This window comes from Geotrypetes seraphini, chromosome 7 (genome assembly GCF_902459505.1).
Source record: "Geotrypetes seraphini chromosome 7, aGeoSer1.1, whole genome shotgun sequence".
NCBI lineage: Eukaryota > Metazoa > Chordata > Amphibia > Gymnophiona > Dermophiidae > Geotrypetes > Geotrypetes seraphini.
In genome coordinates, this window is record NC_047090.1 from 964,111 (window position 1) to 981,146 (window position 17,036).

Below are 17,036 nucleotides of genomic sequence, written 5' to 3' on the forward strand. Positions count from 1 at the left end.
CCCAAGTTTCTGATATTTAAACATAATAATCATGATCATAAAAAAAAATCCTAAAAGATGTGGGTTAAACCATGTGCTCTTGGTTCTTGGAATTGGTCTGGCTGCGAGGGCCTGTTTTGCTTTGACTGCAGCTGAACATTTCTACCCCCATGAAGCAGCTGTACGAGGTGGCCGCCTACTCTTTAAAAAAAAAAATAAATTATTTTTTCATTTTCAAATTTACAATAAGTGTAACAATATAGCCAAACAAATTAACAATAAATATAACACTTAATAATCATCAATGGTACAAATAATATGCTCTTATCTCCCACCCTTCCCACCCTTTCTTATCATATAATCAATACCTTATACAATATGTAAGAATAAATTTACCCTCCCCTCCCAACTTGTAAATTTAAGGGGGAAAAAATGAAATAAAATGTCATCTAATCGGTACAATACTTTGTAAATGGCTCCCACACATCCTGAAATTTCCTGAAAAAATTGCGCTGTATTGCAATAAATCTTTCCATTTTATAAACATGACATAAGGAATTCCATCAGAAATTATAATTTAATCTACTCCAATTTTTCCAATTATACATAATTTGTTGAATGGCAACCCCAGTCATTATAAGTAATAATTTTATTATTTGTAGAAATCTGACATTTTGCTCTAATTGCCATACCAAACAGCACAGTATCATATGATAATGCCACTGGGTTGTCTAATAAACAGTTAATTTGGTCCCAAATTGATTTCCAAAAATTCATAATGAATGGACAATAGAATAATAAATGATCTAAAGTCCCTGCTTCGAGATGACAGTGCCAACATTTATTAGACTTAGAGCTATCCAATTTTTGTAACCGAACAGGGGTCCACAATGCTCCAGGTAACTGAAAAAGCCAAGTTTGTCTCATGGATGCTGACACTGTACATCTCATCCTCCAAGTCCAAATTCGTGGCCATTGAGACGCAGTAATTTAATGCTTGATCTCAATGCTCCAAATGTCTCTCAGACCCGTGTTTGGTTTCTTTTTAATTAATCCAGTCAGCAATTTATACCGCCTACTCTTGCCCAATGGCTGGGCTAGCCCTGCCTGGAAGCATGAAGAACAGAGTTTACCCGCGGTGTCTGTGACTTCACCATTAGTAAAAACTGGTCCACAAAGCAGATGGCAAAGCCAGCAATCAAACAACAAACCAAGGTCACTAACTTATCAGAGTGCAAGTTAAAAACTGCAAGGATTTCCTACTCATATTGCCTGATTAGCAACATTTCCTATCTTTGAGGGAGGGAGTAAAACATGTTTTCTGATAAATGTTAGTTGCTATACCATAGCCGATGTCCAGCACCATCCTGTCATGCATTATATAACTTATTAATCGGTCATCAGACTTAACCAAGTACTGGCCCCATTCTATGTTATGACAATACATCAGAGGTAAGTACCAGAAGCAAATGAGAATGGAGTAGCGCCTGGTGCATGAATAAGCTGATCATTGCAAAGGGAAAGAACAGAACTCCCAGGGAAAAAGCACAGAGAAGGAGGTTGAGGTTTTCAGGATATCCACAATGATCATGCATGAGAGAAATTTGCATACAAATTTACCTCATGCATATTAATTGTGGATGCTTTGAAACTGAGAATGACATGGGGATAAATTTTTCCCATCCTCACAGGAACTCATTTTCCCATTCCGTCTCCACGAGTTTTTTCCCGTCCCTGACCCATTCCTGCAAGCTCCGTCCTCATCTGCAGAAGCCTCAAACCCTTTAAAATCATAAGTAGAAACATTCTAGAACTCAGATTGTGATGTCATAATGCCTCATTCTACCAATGCCTGAGCTCCGTCCTCATCTGCAGAAGCCTCAAACACTTTAAAATCATAAGTAGCAACATTCTAGAGCTCAGATTGTGATGTCATAATGCCTCATTCCACCAATGCCTAAGCTCCGTCCTCATCTGCACAAGCCTCAAACACTTTAAAATCATAGACAGCAACATTCTAGAGCTCAGATTGTGATGTCATAATGCCTCATTCTACCAATGCCTGAGCTCCGTCCTCATCTGCAGAAGCCTCAAACACTTTAAAATCATAAGTAGCAACATTCTAGAGCTCAGGTTGTGATGTCATAATGCCTCATTCTACCAATGCCTGAGCTCCGTCCTCAACTGCAGAAGCCTCAAACACTTTAAAATCATAAGTAGCAACATTCTAGAGCTCAGATTGTGATGTCATAATGCCTCATTCCACCAATGCCTGAGCTCCGTCCTCATCTGCAGAAGCCTCAAACACTTTAAAATCATAAGTAGCAACATTCTAGAACTCAGATTGTGATGTCATAATGCCTCATTCCAATGCCTGAGCTCTGTCCTCATCTGCAGAAGCCTCAAACACTTTAAAATCCTAAGTAGCAACATTCTAGAGCTCAGATTGTGATGTCATAATGCCTCATTCCACCAATGCCTGAGCTCCGTCCTCATCTGCAGAAGCCTCAAACACTTTAAAATCATAAGCAGCAACATTCTAGAACTCAGATTGTGATGTCATAATGCCTCATTCTACCAATGCCTAAGCTCCGTCCTCATCTGCAGAAGCCTCAAACACTTTAAAATCATAAGTAGCAACATTCTAGAGCTCAGATTGTGATGTCATAATGCCTCATTCCACCAATGTCTGAGCTCCGTCCTCATCTGCAGAAGCCTCAAACACTTTAAAATCATAAGTAGCAACATTCTAGAGCTCAGATTGTGATGTCATAATGCCTCATTCCACCAATGCCTGAGCTCCGTCCTCATCTGCACAAGCCTCAAACACTTTAAAATCATAAGTAGCAACATTCTAGAGCTCAGATTGTGATGTCATAATGCCTCATTCCACCAATGCCTAAGCTCCGTCCTCATCTGCAGAAGCCTCAAACACTTTAAAATCATAAGTAGCAACATTCTAGAACTCAGATTGTGATGTCATAATGCCTCATTCCAAAGAAAGTGAAGCAACTGCAATCCGAAGCACAGGTTCATGAACAAAATAAAATTAAGTATTGTAGTACAGTGTAAGCAGTTTACCTCTTGGAAAGGACCACTGGCTATCAAAGGCTGCGCCAGATCGCGTCTGAGTTTTCTAAGATGAAGAAGCTTCTCCCGAAAATCATTCACGCTCGCAGCTATCAGTTCAGCTTGCAGCAAGATGGCAAACACAGACTGGCGTTCCTCTGAGCTATCATCCTTCAAAAAATATGAATGATCTTTGTTAGGTTTCTTAATTCCGTTCTTTCCTTACAAAGTTACAAACATGACTAAGATATTCCTTTTTTAACTTCCTTCTAATTTATTATTGAAAATTTTCTTGTTTATTAATGTACGTATTTATGATCGTAGACTCCTGAGGCAGCCCATTTGGGCCGAAACATGCGCATGTCGAGTCGATGTATGTTGTATTAAAGAAATAAAGGATCTTGTGGAATACTTAGGGCTCCTTTTACAAAGCCACGCCAGGGCTCTAACGCGCGGAATAGTGCGCGCTAAATTTCTGCACACTCTAGCCGCTACCGCCTTCTTTGGAGCAGGCGGTAGATTTCCGGCTAGCGCGCAGGTGCTAATCAAGTGTTCACCAGTCTTTTATGGACTTATCCACTCTTTCGTGTCTGAGGGTCGTAACTGTGGATTGGACTCTCCTGCGTTTTCCAACCACAGCATAGTCAAATCATTGTCCTGAATGCTCATTTGGTATATTCTGAAAACCTGGTTGGCTAAGGTACACCCAAGGGCCAGTTTGATCACCAATGGAGACCAGGAGACACCATACTTCAGGCTAGGTTGACGGTACAGCAAGACGACGCCTGAAAAAGCACAGTTACTTACCGTAACAGGTGTTATCCAGGGACAGCAGGCATATATTCTCACATGTGGGTGACGTCATCTACGGAGCCCCGGCGCGGACAGCTTTTCAAGCAAACTTGATAGAAGTTTCAAGTTTGCACACTGCACCACGCATGTGCGTGCCTTCTCGCCCACTAGAGGGCGCATCCCACCTCGTGGTCCTCAGTTCCATAACTAGCAAAGAAGCCATCCCCGGGGAGGCGGGCGGGTTGTGAGAATATATGCCTGCTGTCCCTGGATAACACCTGTTACGGTAAGTAACTGTGCTTTATCCCAGGACAAGCAGGCATGATATTCTCACATGTGGGTGACCTCCAAGCTAACCAAAACAGGGCAGGTGGGAGGATGGCAATTTAGGAAAACAGATTTTGCAAAACTGACTGGCCAAACCGGCCGTCACTCCTGGATAGAGTGTCCAGACAGTAATGAGAGGTGAATGTATGAACCGAAGACCAAGTGGCAGCCTTACATATGTCCTCCATCGGAGTGGATCGGAGAAAGGCTATCGAAGCTGCCATTGCTCGGACCTTGTGCCCCGTGACTCGACCCGGGGGAGGGAGGCCAGCCTGAGCGTAGCAAAAAGAAATGCAAGCGGCCAACCAGTTAGACAGAGTGCGCTTGGAAACTGGATGCCCTAATCGATTGGGATCGAAGGACAAAAACAATTGAGGAACCTTCCGATGAGACCTGGTGCGTTGAAGATAATATGCCAACGCCCTCTTACAGTCAAGCGTGTGAAGCGCCGTCTCGCCAGGATGGGAGTGGGCTTCGGGAAGAACACAGGAAGGACAATGGACTGATTGAGGTGGAAGTCAGAAACAACTTTAGGTAAAAACTTAGGATGGGTGCGGAGAACCACCTTGTCGTGATGAAAGACAGTGAAAGGAGGGTCCGCAACCAAGGCTTGCAACTCCCCAATCCGCCTGGCGGAGGTGAGGGCGATCAGAAACACCACCTTCCAAGTCAGAAATTTCAAGAGGGACTTGTTGAGTGGCTCAAAAGGGGGTTTCATCAGTTGAGCCAGGACCACATTCAAATTCCACACGACAGACGGAGGCTTCAGAGGGGGACAAACCCTGAGTAACCCTTTCATGAAGCGTGTCACCAAGGGATGGAGTGACAGAGGGCGTCCCTCCAGGGGTTGGTGGAAAGCCGAAATCGCACTGAGATGAACCCGCACCGAAGTGGTTTTCAAGCCGGAGCGCGACAAATGAAATAAATATTCTAAAACCGAGGATACCGGAGCTGATACCGGATCCAGGTGAGAAGACGAGCACCAGGTGGAAAACCTGGTCCATTTCTGCGCATAGCAAAGCCTCGTCGAGATCTTGCGGGAGGCTTCCAACACCTCCTTCACCGATTGAGACAGGTCCGGAGGAGTCAGGGAACAAGAAACCAGGCTGTCAGGTGCAATGACTGCAGATTGGGATGTAACATGGATCCTTGACTCTGAGACAGCAGAGAAGGAGAGACAGGCAGGGGAAGAGGCTCCCTGGCACTGAGCTGGAGCAGCAGGGAGAAACCAGTGCTGACGCGGCCACCGAGGTGCTATGAGAATCATCGTGGCCGTGGACGATTTTAGGTGTACCAACGTTCGCATGATCAGAGGGAACGGAGGGAATGCATACAGGAACCTCCCTTCCCAGTCGAGTAGGAAGGCATCCGCTTCCAGACGGTCCCGCGAGTACATCCGAGAACAATATAGTGGTAGTTTGTGTGTCTCCGGAGAGGCAAACAGATCCACCTGTGGCGTTCCCCAGCGAGCGAAAACCTCGCGCAGAACTGCTGAGTGTAGGCTCCACTCGTGCGGTTGCAGAAGTCGACTGAGTTTGTCCGCCAGGCAATTCCGTTCTCCTTGGATGTAGACCGCCCGGAGGAAGATGTTCCGGGAGGCCGCCCACTCCCAAAGGCGAAGAGCCTCGGAACAGAGGGGCCAAGACCCCGTTCCCCCCTGCTTGTTCACATAGTACATTGCCACCTGATTGTCCGTGCGGACGAGGACCACCTGGTCCTGCAATATGTGAACGAAGGCTCGAAGTGCTAGGAAGATGGCCCGCAGCTCCAGCACGTTGATATGACACCGACGGTCTTCTGCCGACCACAGGCCCTGCGTGCGAAGACCGTCGAGATGGGCTCCCCACGCGTACTCCGAGGAGTCCGTGGTCAGGACCTTGCGAAAAGGCGGAGTGCGGAACAGTAGCCCCATGGACAGATTTGAAGAGTCTGTCCACCAACGCAGCGATTTCCGCAAAAGCGGAGTCACCGAAATGAGGCGAGACACCGGGTCGCACTCCTGACGCCACTGGGACGCGAGGGTCCACTGAGGGATCCTCAGATGTAGCCTCGCAAACGGCGTGACATGTACCGTCGAGGCCATATGGCCCAGCAGCATCATCATGTGCTTGGCCGACACCCTCGATAGTTGAGAGACTTGGCGGCTCATCCGTACCAAGGCTTCCAACCGCTGGGTCGGCAGGTAGGAGCGCAGGCGCACCGTGTCCAGCACCGCACCTATGAATTGAAGAGACTGAGATGGCCTCAACTGAGACTTTGGAAAGTTTATCTCGAACCCGAGAGTTTGCAGGAAGGTAATAGACTGTTGGGTCGCTGAGATAACCCCCTCCCTGGTCGGGGCTTTGATGAGCCAATCGTCCAGGTAAGGGAACACATGGAGTCCACGTGACCTCAGGGCTGCCGCAACCACCACCATGCACTTCGTGAATACTCGTGGGGACGCGGCCAGGCCGAAGGGCAGTACCCTGTACTGGAGGTGGAGGTCCCCCACCTGGAATCGTAAGAATCTTCGGCAGGCGGGGTGCACCGGAACATGGGTGTATGCTTCCTTCAGGTCGAGGGAGCACATCCAGTCCCCTTCCTCCAAGAGAGGATACAAAACCGGGAGAGATAGCATTCGAAACTTCTCCCGGGCCAGGAATTTGTTGAGCTTCCTGAGGTCCAGTATGGGGCGCAGGTCCCCGGTCTTTTTTGGAACCAAAAAGTAGCGGGGGTAAAACCCCGTACCCCACTGGTCCTTGGGGACCGGCTCGACCGCCCGAAGCTTCAAGAGGGCTTTGGCTTCGGTTATAAGGGTCGGTAGCTGCGAACGGTTGCAGGGGACTAAACTTGGAGGACTGTCCGGTGGCGAGGACACAAAGTTGAGCGAGTAGCCCTCGGAGACGATCCGGAGCACCCAAGCGTCTGAGGTAATCCCGGTCCATGCCTCCCGGAAGGACCGAAGACGGCCCCCGATAGGAAGGGGTTCCTGTGAAAGTGCGGAGGGGAACCCGCCCCGTCCGCTCAGCCCGTCAAAAGGAAGGCGCGGGCTTAGAAGGGCCCTGCGCCGGGGCTTGGGTTTGTCCCCCTCTGCCTCGCTGAGACGGACGTCTCGGAGGCGGTCTCGAGAAAGCCGGGGTCGATTTCTGAGGGTATCGGCGCGGCGGAGGTCGAAAGGGTTTCTGCGGCGGGGGCCTAGGTTTGGGGCGGACCAGGGATGCTAAAGAGCGCTCCTGCTCCGACAAGCGCTTGGTCGCCGCATCCAATGACTCGTCAAATAACTCGGACCCCACACAAGGCAAGTCCGCAAGGCGTTCCTGCAGGTTTGGGTCCATGTCGAGGGTGCGAAGCCAGGCCAAGCGGCGCATGGCCACTGCGAGGGCCGACACCCTCGAAACCAGCTCAAAGGCGTCGTACACTGCATGGAATAGGTACAACCGCAATTGGGACAGGTTGGACATAAACTTATCGAATCCTGCTCTTGGGAGTCCGGTAACGAGTTTCGATATTGAGGAAGGTCCTTCACCATACCACGCAAATAGGAGGAAAAGGTGAAGGCGTAATTTAGAACCCTGGTGGCCATCAGGGAATTTGAATAGAGGCGACGGCCAAACTTGTCCAGGGTCCGCCCTTCCCTGCCTGGTGGAACCGTCGCAGAAACCCGTGAGGGCTGTGATTTTTTAAGAGCTGACTCCACCAGAAGGGACTGGTGTGAGAGCTGCGCCTTATCGAACCCTTTAGGAGGAATCGTCCTATACTTCGATTCCATTTTTGAAGGTACAGACGTGACTGTAAGAGGGTTTGACAAGTTCTTCAGCCAGGTCTGCAGAAGGACACTGTTGAGAGGGAGTCTAGGCACCTCTCTAGGAGGAGTGGGGAGGTCCTGTTCCTCCAAAAATTCTTTGGAATACCGAGAGCTTACCATCAGGTCAATCCCCAGGGCTTGGGCCATGTCCTGAACGAAGGATGAAAACGAGGACGGCCTAGCCTGGGGAGACGGGGTTCTCGACCGCCCCACCGAGGAGAGGGGGGAGGCCTCATGGGAATAATGAGGATCCCTAACAGATCCCGAATCCCAGGATCTCCTCTCGAGGGCCCTCGAGGGGGAAGGGGAAGTTGTCCTCCTCGCAGAACCCTTGGGTGAGGACCCTGGGGTTCGTGGGACACTCTCCCGTTTCCTCGGCGAGGCGGCCCGGGAAGACTTCCCACGAGGTGAGCGGAGGAGCCTCGGGTTGTCGAGGCGCAACTCCGACACCTGCAGCGCCTCGCCCCCGAACGACGAGGAATGGTCGCGCCGAGGCGAGCCTCGGGGCCGCTTAGACTTCCTCGATCGACGCCCCGTCCGAGGTCGCGTCGAGGGCGAGGCGTGCCTGGAAGACCTGGAGGAAGAGGAGGAAAGACGGCGCACTCTGCGCAACTTTTCTTTGGGCCTTACACTCCGCTCAGGGGGTTCCCCCGAGGTCGAGGTCCGGGGCGGGGCCGAGACCGAGGTGAACGGGGCCACAGTACCCGAGACCGAGGTCGCCGAGGCCGGGGCTCCCGTGGTCGAGGGAGCCGAGGCCGGGGCCTCCGAGACCGAAGGCGCCCCGGCCGAGGTCGAGGCCGCCGGAACCGCAACACGTTGCAACACTTCCAGGGCTCCCGACAGCTCCGATGAGATCAGAGCTCGGAGGAGATCCTGGAAGGCCGGAATCCCCACGAAGGTGGGGAGTTCCGAGTCCGGGGCACACTCCCTGGAGGGCGACCTCGGTCTCGAGTATTCCCTCGGGGTGTGCGGAGTCGAGGTCCGATGCGGGGCCGGGGTCGACCCACCCGCCTTGGCCTGACTCGAGGATGGCTTCTTTGCTGAAGGGGATGGAACAGAGGACTTACCCGAAGCTTGCTTCACGGACGACGCCTTCGAGGAGGAGGGCCGAGGCGAGGCCGAGGCCCCCGAGGACGCCGAGGCCGAGGTCAAGGCCGGGGCCGAAGCCGAGGCCGACGTCGAGGCCTTAGGCGGCGCGTCGACGGCGAACAATTCCGCCATTCTGGCCTTGCGGCGACGGAGGGCCCTGTTTTGGAAGGTAGCACAGCGATCACACGACTCTGTCGGATGTTCGGGCCCAAGACAGACAATGCACCACCGGTGAGGGTCAGTGATGGAAAACAACCTCTCACACCGGCTGCACTTTTTGAATCCCGTAACAGGACGGGACATCCACGAAGAAAAAGAAGAAGGCCGGGAACGTACCGACGTCCCGCGGCCACGGCTTCCGGGAGCCCCCGGAGCCAGACGAAAAACGAAATACTTTTTTTTTTTTTTTTTTTGAAAAGAACCGAAAAGAAAAACAGCACCGCGAACTAATCCGATGGGAAAATAAACTAAACGCGGCAGCTAGAAGGCAAAAACACTGGAGCTCAGATCCACAGGGCTTTCTTGCTCCGCGGAAAAAATTGAACTGAGGACCACGAGGTGGGATGCGCCCTCTAGTGGGCGAGAAGGCACGCACATGCGTGGTGCAGTGTGCAAACTTGAAACTTCTATCAAGTTTGCTTGAAAAGCTGTCCGCGCCGGGGCTCCGTAGATGACGTCACCCACATGTGAGAATATCATGCCTGCTTGTCCTGGGATAACAATAATAATGTCCTCTTGCAGACAGTCCTTGGGAAGTGGAAAGAGAGGAATGAAGACTTGAGGGGCTACAACCATACTTCGCTTTCCTCTCAAAGCAACTTAACATGTTTTCCTGATAACCGGCTTCTCTTTGGGAAGCATATGATCAGTATAATGAACTTTTTTGGTCCATGACTTATTGAGGGTCTGACATTTGTTTATTATTACAGACCCAATGCAGCATTTTCAGAAAAACCCAACTGTATTATGTCAACATCAGAGTTGGCATAAGGCAGGGGTGTCAAAGTCCCTCGTCAAGGGCCGCAATCCAATCGGGTTTTCAGGATTTCCCCAATGAATATGCATGAGATCTATTTGCAAGCACTGCTTTCATTGTATGCTAATAGATCTCATGCATATTCATTGGGGAAATCCTGAAAACCTGACTTTATTGCGGCCCTTGAGGAGGGACTTTGACACCCCTGGCTTAAGGGATAGTGGTGCCACAAGCCAACTTGATTTGGCGGCGCTCTCCCCATCGCCTGAGATTAAGGGCGCCAAAATACCCAGCATTACCTAGTCTACAGGTTAAGCCTTGTCTCCTCCCCCTAACCAATCTCTCCTCTTCTCCCCTCCCCTTCTGGCACTTGCCTCCTCACATTTCTCACTCCTCCGTGATCCTGTAAAGTTCACATCAGTTTCCAGCAATAGTACGACAGGCTGCCTTTGACCAGCCCCTTTGCAGTGTCCCACCCATAGGAAACCGCATCAGTGGAGGCAGGATGCAGCAGAGGGAAGGACCCAGAGGCTGGCTGACGGCAGCCTGTCATGTCATGTCGGACTGGAGGAGGGTCACGAGTGGTGTCCCGCAGGGCTCGGTGCTTGGGCCGCTGCTATTTAATATACAGTAGTACCTTGGATTATGAGTATAATCCGTTCCAGGAGCATGCTCGTAATTCAAAATGCTCGTTTATCAAAGCGAGTTTCCCCATAAGAAATAATGGAAACTCGCTTTGATGCGTTCCCCCCCTGAGATCCGGCATTGCTCCCCTCGAAGGCCCCCCCTGCGATCAGGCACCCCCCCTGCGATCCGGCACCCCCCCTGCTTCGAACCGGCACCCCCCCCGCCACGATCTGACCCCCCCCCGACATGATTGAGCACCCCCCGACACAATCCGACCACCCCCCCGACACGATCCAACCACCCCCCCCCCCCGAAATGATCCGACATCCCCCCCCGACACAATTGGGCACCCCCCACCGCTTCTTACCCTCATCTGGGCACTCTAGAAGATCGGACTCCTCGTCTGCTGGGCCTTGAGCCTTGGGCCCCCTTCCTCTTGTACCCCCCCCCCCCGCCATGGGTCAGCATCTCTCTCTTCCTTCACTGATCCAGAAACTCTCCTCCTCTCTCTCCTGAACCAATCCAGTCCAACTTTCTTTTTTGCTCTCTTCCCTCTGCTTTACCCCTGCCCTCCTCTCATCCAGCACTTGCCTTCCCTCTTCCTCCTCCTCCTCTTTGCTCTGGATCCTCTCCCTCTTCCCTCTATCTCCCCTTCCCTAAATCTAGTACTTCTTCCCTTCTTTTCCTCATCCCTTGTGAGTCTCTTGCTTTTTTCCTCTGCTTCCCTCCCCCCATTCTTATAAATTCAGCATCTCTCCATCACCCCTGTTCCACCCCCCCCCCCCGCCAATGAATTCCTCCAGCACTAACACCTCCCTCCTCCTGTGATCCCCACATGCACAGCAATCCTCAGCAGAGGCAGCTGTGAAAACAGCCTGCCTGTGGTCCGTCCCCGTAAGATAAGACATACTGAGCTGTGGCTTAACTCTCTGATGCAACTTCCTGTTGGCGGGCCACGGCATAGGAAAGGACCTGGGGAAGGTGCGATCCATAAGCAGGCTGTTTTCACAGTTGCATCTGCCAGGGACCATGATGTATTTGGACGACTAGTAGTGGAAGAGCTGGACAGGAGAGGTGCAGAGGAAGGGAGATGTGCTAGATTTGAGGATGGGGAAGGGGCCCCTACCACTGAGCGACCCTGGGCATTTTCTAGGCTCACTCAATGGCAGCTACACCCCTGTATACAGTATATATCAAATATATCTTAATTACCAATTAGACAGAGGGCTTATTCTTACTGCTCCTTTATGAAGCAGAAATATTTTATCATTTTTGATTTTACGAACCTTTTCCCCTCAAATATAATCAAAGTGATTATGCCTTTTATTTGATGGGCATGTGCAGGGTGTTCATGTTTTCTAAAGAAATACAAAAGACAATACGTACAAAGAGATATGTATATTGTGCAGAGTCTACTCTAACAAAGTGGGTAGAAATAGCTTAGGCATATACACTTCTCCCTCCGTATTCGTGGTTTCGATTATTCAGTTTTTAGCTTGCTGGCTCCTCCCCCCCAAATTACATCAGCATTTACAGAGAAAATCGCTGATTCCCAGCACTTTCTTCGCCGTGTTTTGACTCTCCTTCAGGAACAGGCCAGGTCTCCCGCCATGTTATTCACGGTTTCACTATATTCACAATGGTTTTTTTTAATAGAAAACAGTGAATAACATATGAAAAAGTTATTCGCGGTTTTTCTGTATTTGCGGTTCTGTTAATCCCCTATCACAGCAAATACGGAGGGAGAAGTGTATTATGTTTTATTGACTTTTTTTAAAAAAAAAACCTGTTGCAACTTACCAGCACACTTGCAGGACGCTGTCCTTCAAAATGGTTCAATATTCTAATGGTTAGCAGTCGAGCCTGATCAAAGAGAATATAAGACTCGTAAATGAATATGCTTGAAAACCCTGACAATCATTTGGAGTCATATAAATTCTTAGATTTGATGATGCAGATCACATATAACTAGGGTTCCTGATTTTCAGTTATAAACAGGCAACCTTGATAAATACCCTCAACTGGGATTTCTGGGGGATTGATATTAAGGTTGGAAGAAGAGGAGCTGGCAATGGATAACTGTGTTTTGGGTCACTGAATTGAATACACTTCCAAAGCCACAACTTTGTGTTTTGCAATGCAAAGACACTGATAAATTTCTATTTTTTTCTAACCTTGGAAAAGCACATAATTGCTTCAAAAACAAGCCCTCCAATCTTCAGAACAACAAATATCTACAGCCAGAAGCCATACATGTAATCCAACAGTTTACAAAGGTCAACCAGACCTTAAAGCAGTATCTCTTAACCTGTGTGCCAAGGCACAGTAGTTCTGGGTGTGCCACGAGATTCCAGAATTGCACTTTATTTTTAAAAATTCCTTTCATAAGTATGCTCTAGAATAGATGACATAGTTGGTGAATAAAAATCTGAATATGGATGTAGCCAAGGCCAGAAAAACACACTACAGATTAATATTAAGGAAAAGCATAATATTCTTTTTATGTACTTTGCTATTAAGCCAGACCACTGAGGAAATCAGGATATATATATATAATACAGAAAGATATTAAGAACTCCATCTTGAGGTAGTGACTCCATTTTGGTTCTCTGTCTTTCTGTAAATATCTTCTGCTTGGCTTTACTCCATTTTGTGTTTGGCTTATTTCCCTTCTGAGCCTTTGTTCAGCTTCCCTCATGGTCTAATTGATACCAGATGGGCTTGGCTGGATAGCTTGATTTTACATTCCAACACTGGACATTTAAGAAAAGCTTTCTTGCATTAAATATGAATGAAATATATGGTGTGGATGACAGGGGCCCCGAACGAATGAATGATGTATGAAAGCTATGTGAGAAAATGATTTGTACTTATATTTAAATGTTTTATATATATATATATATATATAATGCAAGAAACACTAAGGAGAAATCTTTAGGTAACATCTGGAAATGATTAAGTTAAAGCTAGGAATACTGTTACCATGGAAACCCTTTAGAGGCCCACCAGCATAGGGAGGGGTCAGGGGGGTTTCTGAGTTTGTGTGAAATTTGAAACTGTCAGTTCTTGTAAAGCTCAGAGCAGGGGGGAACAGCCCCTCCTTTTTTCCTGTGCTGATAGGGACAAGAACTTTTCAGCAGGTTGCCTTTTACACAGATGAACTGTCTGAAATAAGTTTTTAGAGTGACAAAAAGAATATTGGCTATGTTATAAAATGTTTATGTATATTCAAAAACGAATATAAACAAAAAATATGATTTCTGAAACTTTTATTCCATGTTAAAAGGAAGTTGGTTGACAAGTAATGATGTCATGCAGGACAAAAGGTACATATTGAGGAGCAACGAATTCTCAGATTGAGATCTTTGTCAAAAAGGCCAGCATTTTGGCGTCTGTAAAGACCTCCCAGATGACGCAATAACCTTTTGAGGTCCATTATGACAATTAATAAACAAAATAACTATTTTAATAAAATTTGTGTCACGTGTTATTTTCCATGTACTTTTTGCACACCTAGAGCAAAAGCTAGCAGCTTCATTGGCAACTGCTGCTTAAAGTGTGCGCTTGTGTACCCATGCTCAGCAGCTGACGATATCGATGCCATTTTGATTATCTGGGCCATTATGTTTACATCTCTGAAGCACAACCTTTCACTTTAATTCACTTTAACTCATCATTAATGTCTCTTCATTAAACATATTTCTGACTTTAACTTCTACACACGAGCTTTGAACATCCACCACTAGATGGCAAAAGTGAACATTCTTACTGCCCTTTTGAACCCATGTGAAGAAACATAGTAAATGACGGCAGATAAAGACCTGAATGGCCCATCCAGTCTGTCCATTAGTTATACCCATTAAAAATACAGTCAAACCTTGGTTTGCGAGTAACCTGGTTTGCGAGTGTTTTGCAAGACGAACAAAACATTCAGCAAACTTTTGACTCGCAAACCGAGTGTTGACTCGATTTGCGAGCACCCTCCCCTCCCCCCGATAATCGGCATCGCTCCCCCCTGCTCGCAAAGGCCCCCTCGCTCCAACCGGCACCCCCCCCCCCGCGCGAACCAGCCCCCCCACGCCCGAACAACTTAACAACAGATCGTGCCGGTGCCTAGAAGATCTTCCGGCTTCTGCCTGCCTTGAGCATGCATCTGCGCATGCTCAAGGACTTCTAATTCTTCCTCTCAAGGCAGGCAGAAGCCGGAAGATCTTCTAGGCACCGGCACGATCTGTGCCTGCGTGCCGGTGCCAGACCGGGGGGGGGGGGTGTAAGTTTAAGTTGTTTGGGCGGGGGGGGCTGGTTCGCGCAAGGAGGGGTGCCGGTTGGAGCGAGGGGGCCTTTGCGAGCGGGGAGGAGCGTTGCCGGTTATCGGGGGGGGGGGGAGGGAACGCATCAAAGCGAGTTTCCATTATTTCCTATGGGGAAACTCGCTTTGATAAACGAGCATTTTGGATTACGAGCATGCTCCTGGAACGGATTATGCTCGTAATCCAAGGTACCACTGTACATGATTAATTTTACTTATCTCTTCTTTGATATTTCTGGGTCCTAGACTGTAAAGTCCACCAAATGCTGAAGTTGCTAATTTGTTATTTATCACCAATTTCCTTATCAGTTAGAAAACATCTGGGCTTTACTTCTCTTTGAATTTGTCCACATTCCCACAGATAACCGTAGGAAACCATCCCATGTCATTCTTTAGTGCCTATCTCTTCATTCTTTCTATACCAGCATTCTTCAATGCAAGGCTTGAGGGTCAGTGGCTGTACCCATTCATACACTGTTTCTTCCTTCTCTATCCCATGTCATTCTCATACTTTATGAAACCTTTCCTGTCAACAATTCAGCCAGTTCTGTAAAACCTGATTTTATCAAAGTAAGCAGGACCCTTGTCATGGGATTATCACATGATTTCTTGTAACACTAGGCCTTTCCTCATAACTGATTTTAGCTCACTTCTGCTTCAGTATTTTTCCTTAATATCACTACAAAACTTCACTGTTTATTTAGTTACCTGTCACAATCCAATTAAACTGACCTTTGACATCATATAGCAAAGGCGTAAATATTGAAAAAACATGGATTAAATTTATCCTCTCACTCCACTGTTCCATAGCTCTCCTGCAGTCTTATTTACCCCCCCCCCCCATAATTTTGAAATTGTTACCTTAACTATACCTTTCAGGCCCACCACCTCCAGTTCAATTACCCAATACCAATTTCCATCTTCAGCATGCTTATTCATGTTATTGCTCCTTGTCACACCTGTAAAGCTTCATCAGTGTATACCTAGAAATTCGATGCCAGAGCCCAGATATGACCAGGCATTGAATTTCCAGGGTAACAACGGTGGCGGTCAGCAAAATGCTTATTGCCACTGGCTGAATATCAGACCTGTCATTTTTTACCTGTGAGTAAGACTGCATCTTCAATAGTTTAGGACAAAGAGCAAAAATCAGAAATGAAACACATTGCTACACCTGGAGCAGACTACCGAGATCAAACACAGACGCACATACACACAAAGTCTAAAATTTTAAAACATCAAGCAAACCTGATAGCATCAGATTATTTTATGCAAAAAAATATGCGCTCATAGAAAATTATCTTTAGGTTTATGAATTTTATGATAAACAAACAGCAGCATAAAGCCATAAGAAAACAAATTACCTTGGATGAATTTTTTGAAATATTTGGTTGCAGCTTATAAAATATTTCCATCAAATTCTCCTGAGAGAGTTGCTCATGACAGCCACACAGAACTAACCGGGTGTAGTACAGGTCAGCCAGCAGCAAGACTGAGATATCCGAGGGGAACGATCTGCAGAACAAATCATTATACAAATGAAAATTAACTTTTAATACACTTTTTCCAAGTTGCACTGCCCAGCAACGATAAAGTTTCAAGTTTATTTAAAAATTTTTATACCGCTTAATCAAATTTCTATGCGGTGTACAATTAAAAATACCATAAAAACAAATTAAAATTAGAAATACTAAACAATACTAGGGTAGGTTAATAGGACATTTAACGAGACATATAAACTAACTTCACACAAAAGGGAATAAAAGGGCACGTGGAAGATGTATTAAAGCTTTCAAGTCTGTTTACATGCATATCTAATGCAGCAGGAGACCCAATTTAGTTTTACGGACATTCACAGGCAAAGTTTTCATTTCATTTTGGATTTTCTGGACTTTTCCTAATATATGCACAATTTTCCAGTTCACTTTGCACATTCATTTTAATAAAAATGTTTAATGTGTACAAAATTGCACATGAATTACATTTTTTTTAATTTTATTTATTTATCAATAACCTATCAAGCATCCACTTGTACAGAAAGATAAAGTTAAACAAGAAATAAAATACAATTCAAATTATAATCT

General features: G+C 47.3%; 1 protein-coding gene across 1 annotated transcript in view; it reads right to left on the bottom strand.

The window, feature by feature from the left end:
• Nucleotides 1-17,036, bottom strand: part of UTP20 (UTP20 small subunit processome component) — a 204,108-nt gene that overhangs the window by 129,969 nt on the left and 57,103 nt on the right. The window contains exons 16-18 of the mRNA XM_033952529.1: nt 16,317-16,467; nt 12,444-12,506; nt 3,061-3,219 (exon numbers count right to left, since the gene is read on the bottom strand). Of these exons, the coding sequence (XP_033808420.1) occupies nt 3,061-3,219; nt 12,444-12,506; nt 16,317-16,467 (373 nt within the window). The remainder of the gene's footprint in view (nt 1-3,060; nt 3,220-12,443; nt 12,507-16,316; nt 16,468-17,036) is intronic.